General features: G+C 37.3%; 1 protein-coding gene across 1 annotated transcript in view; it reads right to left on the reverse strand.

Annotated features, from left to right (window-relative positions):
* Positions 1 to 3,750: 3,750 nt before the first annotated feature.
* Positions 3,751 to 8,640, reverse strand: part of LOC107569561 (transmembrane and TPR repeat-containing protein 4-like) — a 13,323-nt gene continuing 8,433 nt past the window's right edge. Inside the window, exons 15-18 of the mRNA XM_016255681.1 lie at positions 7,383 to 7,497; positions 4,351 to 4,463; positions 4,164 to 4,233; positions 3,751 to 3,940 (exon numbers count right to left, since the gene is read on the reverse strand). Coding sequence (XP_016111167.1) covers positions 3,792 to 3,940; positions 4,164 to 4,233; positions 4,351 to 4,463; positions 7,383 to 7,497 — 447 coding nt within the window. The 3' untranslated portion in view covers positions 3,751 to 3,791. The remainder of the gene's footprint in view (positions 3,941 to 4,163; positions 4,234 to 4,350; positions 4,464 to 7,382; positions 7,498 to 8,640) is intronic.

Below are 8,640 nucleotides of genomic sequence, written 5' to 3' on the forward strand. Positions count from 1 at the left end.
TTGAACTAGAGAGCCGGGGTCACAACAGAAATTGGTTCATAATGGTTAGAGATCATCAAAAAGTGGAAGATGTTTCATTTGATACATATTTATCTAATTTCTTCCTCATTTAGTCCTCTCAACTTATACTAGTACCATCGCAATCAACAATGAATGAATGAATAAATGAATTGTCATGCTGTGATATTCCTATAGCAACATGTTTGTGAGATGAGGTTAAATTTAGCATGCTTCGTAAGTTCCTTGCTAGATCAAATTGAATATACTGTTCTGCTCTTGATCTTTTATCTGAAACTTACATTCATTACATTACAAACATCAAAAATGGACACTACTTACAAATCTACATAAATCAAAACGGTCTTATAATATTGCTTAATACATTGCAAATTACCAAATACACTACTGTTCAAAAAAATTTAGTATGACATTTTTTAAAGAAATGCATAATTATATCAAGGACACATTAAGATAATCAAAATTGGCTGTAAAGAAATGTAAATTTTTAGGGAATTATTTCAAATAAATTCTGATAAAATAAAGAACACAAGAAGCCCCTCGCGACTGACATGAGACAAATACAGAGTCTCCGTTTTTTCTTCTCTTATTTCTGGAAAAGCAGATGATAAGAAATTACCCAACAGCCATTCCATTCGATCCCGTCCCGCCCTATTCACCCCCACCCGCCTTAAACCCTAAAAAGCAGAGGATATTGTGTTTTTAATAACAGTGAGAGAGCTCTGATGTATTTTTCCATCTGTTCGGAGTGGCCCACCACCCGGCCGAGTGGCCGCCCCCTTGTGAGAGGAGCACAGCTGTTACTGTAAACCCTGTCCAGAGAGCAGCTCACACCCTTCTGCACCGCTAAAGGATCAAATGAACAAGTTTGGCTCGGTGCAGTCAGCCTTTGCAGCTGCAATTTCAAACCTCTTTAAATCATTTTTCATGCTTACCAGAAATGAATAATGCACACATTAACTGGTGCCAGTTAATACATTTCCATCTCAGTGCACCTTTTTTTCAATAAGATCCAGAGCATCTCATTTTGTTGTGCAAAACAGCTAAGAGGGCTCCCTTAAAAAAAAAAAGGTTTCTCCATTTGTCTCCATAAGGAAAAGAACACTCTCTTTATTTTAAACAACCGGGCTACAGTAAGTTATCTTCTACATCAAGGTGACACTTTTTTGTCCTAGCTGTTAATATATTCAGAAATACATAAAAATGCTATTAATTTATAGTTACTTGAGTATAACTTATCCATAATGAGAATGTTTTTTATTTCTATATTAGAATTCATTGTGATATTTTTTGGGGGTCTGATGTCTGTTATGAATAATATCATAATGAAAAGCCTCATTAAACTATTAAGTAGTTTGGCATGTTTTATTATTATTTTTCGGGGATTAAAAAAATCTACTTACAGTAAGTCATGTGAGCCATACATATGCAGCAAAGAAGATCTATAGAGGACCCCTGTAGACCCTCATGACTTCATGCCAAGGTCAGTGCGTTTCTCAAAGTATCAGATACTTTAACCTTTTTTATGTCAAGGCAAGGCTTTAAGTAATATTGTGGTACTTAAAAATTCATAATTCATGATATTGTTAAATATTTTTACCTTTGAAAAATATAATTTTTTTTGAAAATATGAAGATATGTACAGTCACGTGTTCAATGTATAAGGAAAATATTATATTTATATATTTTTAAATCAAATATTTTATTACTTATACTTGATGGTTACACATCAATTTTAAATAGTTTTTTCTTTCTTTCATAAGAATATGAAACCTAAAAGAATACAAAGACTACATTTCTATGAACTTGGCATATTTATTAATAATTTTCAACAATAATAATAATTTGAAATGATCATGAGCAAATTAGAATGATTTATGAAGGATTGTGTAATATATTCAAAAAATATTCGAATAGAAAATAGTTATGTAAAATTTTAATAATATTTCAAAGTATATCTGTTTTACAGTATTTTTGCAGCCTTGGTGAACATAACTCTTGTTAGGAATAAAAAAATAAAAAAATCATATCGAAATCTTGCCGGAAAAAAAAAAGAAAATTTCTTTCACCAAAAGAAATTGGTGACAGGGAAGGTCATTGTACTATACAAAAGTATGTAACCATGTTGCGATTGACCAATACGAATCAAGTATTTCAAGTTCTAATCAAGACATTTAGCCAATTAAAATTACGTTAAAAAAATTCTACTGGTTCTGTCTTGATTACACTAAAGTGACCCTCAGATTTAAGGAAAACTTGACAGGTTGATGTTCCCTGACACTTTTTAACAACTCTCTCCAGCAAGTAAATTTTATAATTACAATTCACGTAATGTCATATATTCAATCAAATCAGTACTATACAGCTTCCTGTGTCCCAGGAATACCAGCTCTGATCATTCTTTATCTAACATCCATGCTCCAACGCATTCTCCATACGGCTTTCACATATAGTTCAGGGTTTTTGTTGTTGTTTTTAAGCTGCTGTATTCTTCTACCACTTAACCTATCCATGAATTTTAGTACAACTGTTCACTTTTTCAGAGGCTATTCAGCGGTCCAATGCATTGCACACACTTTTAAACTCAATAATGTGCAAAAACAAAAGTGGACACAGCAATCCTTCTATGCAACACTATGAACATATTACTGGTACATGTGTGAAATTCAAGCAAAGATGGAAAGACACCAGTCCACCCATGTTGGTTCAGTTTCAGCAGTGTGAAGGGAAGTAGAAGTAGGAATGGCATGAAAAGACAGACAGACAGTGGTTACACATTAATTCAAGTGTTTTTGTTGTTCCAAAAAAGCGATTCTAGTAATACCTTAATCTATATATAACAACTGCAGGCTGATATTTCAGATCTGAGGATGGTATCATTAGAACCAACAACCCTGTCATCTTAGCACTGTCTCTGCGATCCTGGTTCTTCAAAAGTGTCCCGTTGGCTGGAGGAAGCAGGTGAAAAAATAGAAGCACGGTGCACTTTAAACTAAGGAGGAGACTTGTTGACTGAAGTTGTGTCTCGAGGTCAGCCCTCGCTCAGCCCACTAACTTTCAAGAGCAGCCAGCATGTGTGAGATGCCCCTAGGGACTGCGTTCCACCTCCTTTGAAGCCCCTATTCTGAGCTTCACTGTTTTCCTTGCTGTCATGACTGCTGGCTTCCTACTTGGGCTGACCCTATGGCTCCGGCCTCGGCACATCAGAACACAGACTCGCAAAACACCTTTCCGACATTAACTACAGAGGACTCGGAGGAACGAAAGGCCACGATCCGGTCCTCAAGACACGCATGTTAGATATCGCGGAAGGCGTGTAAACAAACACTGTAACAAAAACCATTGGCCTATGGTGTGTGTGACTCAAGATAACTCGACATTTTAAAATGCAATTTGTTGCGATGTCCACAGTGGGGTACGTTCTTGGTGGATGGCCAAGAGTAACATACTTTGCAATTACAAAGTGTAACAGACTAATAAATAGAGGCCCAGCTGACATAACATGAGGTCAAAGATGAAAGTCAAGATAGTGGATATGTTCCATATGTCTTGAGACTACAGTTACATGTGACAAACTCATTTGAGCCGGTTAAGAAACCACAGTCTTGATATTAAGACTATAATGTGGCCAGAATGGAAGTACTGTGTGCATTTACAGCATCTGTAGGCATTCATAAAGAACAAAAGTGAAAAATAATCAGATGAATTAATTTATTTAGTTATGTAGAGACCGTACAAAGACTTGTGTGGCATGCAGTTATCAAAAAACAGTGTTATCCAACAGTCCTTTGCCGCTGTTCCAGTTTGCGTTTTAGCATGTTGTAGTTTTCCTTGGTCCCTGGAGCGCTGGGATCCAGTCGAAGAGACAGTTCATAGTGCCGCTTTGCTAAGTCTAGTTTTCCCCAACGGTGATAAAGAACAGCTGCAAGAGCACAAAAAAAGACCTGTCACTTAAATCAAGGGACTGTACAGTAACTCAGCATTGGTCCCCAGTGAATGGGAGAAGAGTCATAGCCACTTCGCTTTGTTTATTGATTCAGTCGCATCGATTTATGCCTGTATCGTGTAACATTGCAGGAGTCAAAACTTGCACAACTGTTTTCTGTGACAATACTGAAATGTCAGCGGGATTCTGGGAGACTTACCAAGATTACCATGGCAACTGGCAATGTTTGGGTTGATCTTCAGAGCGTTAAGAAAGAATCCTTCCGACTCCTGAGAGAAAAGGGAACATTGGTTATTATAAAGTTCCTGCTGTATCAAAGAAATAGTTTGAGTAACATTTTCACAGAAAAGAAGCACTACAAGGGAAAAAAAAAAGTTTGTATTAACCTTGTACTTTTCCTGTTTCCCAAGGACATTGGCGAGGGAAAACATGATGGTGTGATCTTTTGGCAATATCTTTAATGCTTCCTTTCCAATCAGCTCAGCCTGAGCCAGATTACCTGTAATGAAATATAACATGAACTGTTACCTTGCTAAGACACAAAATATTACTGTTGCTCAATAGGTTATGAATGATAACTCAAACAGCTGAGCTTTTACTTTTTTAAAAGAATTTAGACTTAATGATTCTTGGCAGAATTGGCTTTAGAAAAATGTAGGCAGTAGACAAATATATATTGAAATCTTAGTCCTACACAAGCTTCAGGTGTAGTATTTTCCCATAGTAAACTCTTTCGGTCTAATAACTGTCAAACACAATCAATTAGACTATATTATAATATATAATATCATATATATTAACAGTAGTACAATTTTTGTATATTATATTAAAACAATTAACATTTCTTATTAACAAATTCCATAAACTTTAATATTAATATTGAATGGCACTTCCTCAAGGTTTCATTTTCTCACAATTTCCATACACTGCACTGGAAGTTGAGATGGCCAAGAAGGCTAATGCAGAAGTGTTCAAGCATAGAGTCTATTACACTGAATGAGGAACCCAAGCGATATCTAAGGACCAGAATATCATAGTGACTTGGGGGTGGACTCTTTTGACTTAAGCCTGCAAGTAACCACCAAGCATCCACTCAGAATATCCTAACAAACACCAAGCAACCACCGAGAACCCCAGCAATGTGCTAAAATCACACAAAACACCTAAGTAGCTCCATAGGGACAAATGTAAAAAGAACATTTAACTAGCATTCAGTACCAGACTCTTAGAGCTAGGTCTCTTGCACAGAAGAAGCGTGTTTGTTGTGTGCCAGACCACTTCAATCATTCAAATTAGCCAATTATAAAACAACAACCAAAAAACCCACAAAGAACTGTGAAGGAGCAAATTGTTTACATTTTTATGAATGGTTCTAAATGTCACAAAAGGACAACCGTATAGTTGTCAATCTGTAATTTCTGTTGACTGTGCAGAGCGGATTGCTCTGGTGTGTCAGCAACCTCCAGAAGAGAGTTTTTCAACTCCACACATGGCTGATTCTTTTAGTTTCCTAATTAGAGGGCAGCACAAGGGCTACTGACTTATTGATCTGGATGTCAAAACTCCCTCTGACCACAGACTCAGATAGATCTTCTCTCACCGGCTGGCCCTTAACAAATTCATGAGCTGCTGAGGATTCTTCCTAACCGTTGAAACCTAAACATGACTCATGTTTTATGTTTGCACACTTTCTTGATGCGCTTTCAGTTTAATATTACAGGGAAAGAACAGCAGTAGAAAGCATCTCCAATTCGCTTTTTGCAATCATTTACTTATTTTTGGGATCAAGTGAGGCTGGAAAATGCAGAGGGAGATGATGCTGGTGCCAGAGTGTTTTATTTTTTTTGGCAAAGAAAATGGACCGTGCCAAGACTCTCCAGGGAGGGCCAACCTGCCTGGGAGACGCGTTTGAATAAACGGCTTCTGTCAGGGAGTCGCGCCATTCTCCACACGGCAGGGAAGAGTGGCTTTAAAACAACACACAAGGCTTTTAATACATAAATTTCAAGCATTGCTGATTCTTGCTCTTCCGGTCTAATCATGTTGGGTTCTTATGCCGGCATTTCCCAGAAAGGACATCCTCTATTAATCTTGTAACATCTCGTCAGAATGGAAACTTTTGAAAAAAATGTTTCTCATCATCATAAAAACACAAGCTACAAATAGATGCATAACAATATGGTTTACTGACCTAAATATGTTTAAACAAAGTTTTAAAAATTAAACTTTTTATAGGGCGGGGCAAGAAAAATTTGCGATATATATAAAATTTGCAATAAATGTTTGTAATATATGTGCAATTAGCTTGCCAGTGATACAAATCAAACAACATTGTAAATAACAGTGATTTTAGTGTATTTCTTAATTATTAATTCCGTAAATTTTTCCAAAGGCAGACATTAGACATTCATGACTCAAAATGCAGAAAACACTGATTATATGGTTCATTTGCATCACCCAAAAATGTTCACAAATGTTCCAAAAATGTTTTGTGACATTTTTCAAATATAAAAACGTATTTTAAAACAGAGCTTTATGTTATATCACCAAGTCTGTTATGCTTTGTGAACTATATTGTAGTATGTGCTCTTTATATCATGCAAAGAAAAAGTATTAAAAGGTAATTTGATAATTTAACAAATAGCTCAGTTAACCATCCCTGTAGGGTCTCTGATGAGATAAGGGGGTGAAGATGGGGTGCAGGAGTTAATTGTTGTAAAGGGTGAACTAATTATGCAGCATGGCCCCATGTGGCAGCGTGCACCTGACGCTCAGCATCTGCAGAATGGAAGTTCACACCTCTCTCTCCCTCTATCTCACACACAGCTATGAGCCGCGGCTATACTTGGGACACCAGATGAAAACGACAAGGCGGGAAGATTTGGGAGGAGGCCAAGATCATCCGTTTACCCCCAAGGGCAGGGTCAAGGTCACGTTTAATGAGAACACTCACTCAGTTTAAGCATACATGACTGCCCCTGTCTGAACGTAACAATACAGATCTATACTGCATTGCTAAACTGTGATATATGCATAGTCAGCTAACTGTACATTATTCTGCTTATTATACCACATTATTTTGCTTATTATACCATATAAAAGCAAATGAACATCAAATATTGAATTCAGTTGAAATTATTTTTTATTATATGTTAAGCGAGATAATATGTAGATATGTACGAAAAGGGACCCTAGGACAATGGCTAATTATAAAGTTTAGTGGTCATATAAAGTTTAGTGGTCATTTAGTGGTCATATAAATAATTGACCGTGGAATGCAACAACTAGCCAATCAGATTCAAGTATTTCAGATGGCATCTAATAAGAGAAGTATATCAGCTGTAAGTACACAAATTTTACACTATTTGTGACAGTATGCACTAGCCTTTTAATAAATCACTTTCCGTTTACACCTTACCAGTGTTGTCCAACAATATGACCATGTTGTTCCACGCCAGGCTGTGGTCAGGCTTTAGCATGGTGGCATTCCTCCAGGCGTTCAGCGCGTCAATGCTGCGGTTCAGGTCTGCATACTGGAGATAAAACAAACAAGCACCAATCATAAACAATGGGCCAGTGTGCGTCAAGGACAAAGATTCTCCAAAAAAACAAAAAAAAAATTCTCATGCCTTACAATTCCATTTTTTTAAATATCTTTATTCTTTTAAAGGGGTCATATGACTTGGCTAAAAAGAACATTATTTTGTGTATTTGGTGTAATGCAATGTGTTTATGCGGTTTAAAGTTCAAAAAACACATTATTTTCCATATAATGTACATTATTGTTTCTCCTCTATGCCCTGCCTTTCTGAAACGCGTCAATTTTTACAAAGTTCATCGTTCTAAAAAAGCGAGGTGTGCTCTGATTGCCCAGCTATCCAGTGCGTTGTGATTGGCCGAATGCCTCAAGCATGTGACGGAAATGTTACACCCCTTAACATACTGTGATGCCGTCTCCCAGCAGGATGAGACTCAGTCCAGCTGCTCTGCTCATGCACATCCCATCATCGGTTCTCTTTTAGCAGTTCAGTCAATGTACTGTTAGGAGTAACTGAATAACTCGGGATATTGGTTTATTTCGCGTCAGAGGGAGTGTCAGGAACGTTTATAAACCGAATAACTCAAGTAATTTGTGGATTAGTGCATACTGGAGACAACAAACAACAAGCCTACTCTACACTGCTCAAAACTCGCAAATTATTTAAATATAAAAAACGTACTTACAGGCTGTGAGTCAGAAGCGCCAGACTGTCCTTGCAAAGTTGGAACTGCCCCACTTTATAGAAACAGCCTTTGAGCACAGGCGCATGCATATTTGTAGGCTAGTCTGCAGGTTCAGGAAACAATCCTCATCCTCCATAAAATGTGCAGCACACATCTGAATATTTGGGTTGAACTGTTCTGGAACAGTGTTGTAAATACAACTTAACCACTGATTTCTAGTTGTGTCTTCTTTTGGAAGGCCAAACAAAGTAGTTTTGCTTTCACAACGAAACACACAGCGACTCCTCAACATGGCGGCGGCGGAAACAGCGAGAATAAAAGTTACGCCTTCTTTCTTTGCGTGAACATTTGGGCGGTGTTATGCAAATCTTCCCACACAGTGACGTAGATATGTGGGGGCGTGTTTAAACGAGGCGTTTTAGGAGGGTCGTCGACAAGTCTTAACTTTTATA

Source organism: Sinocyclocheilus grahami, unplaced genomic scaffold, assembly GCF_001515645.1.
Source record: "Sinocyclocheilus grahami isolate Dianchi unplaced genomic scaffold, SAMN03320097.WGS_v1.1 scaffold28.1, whole genome shotgun sequence".
Lineage (NCBI taxonomy): Eukaryota > Metazoa > Chordata > Actinopteri > Cypriniformes > Cyprinidae > Sinocyclocheilus > Sinocyclocheilus grahami.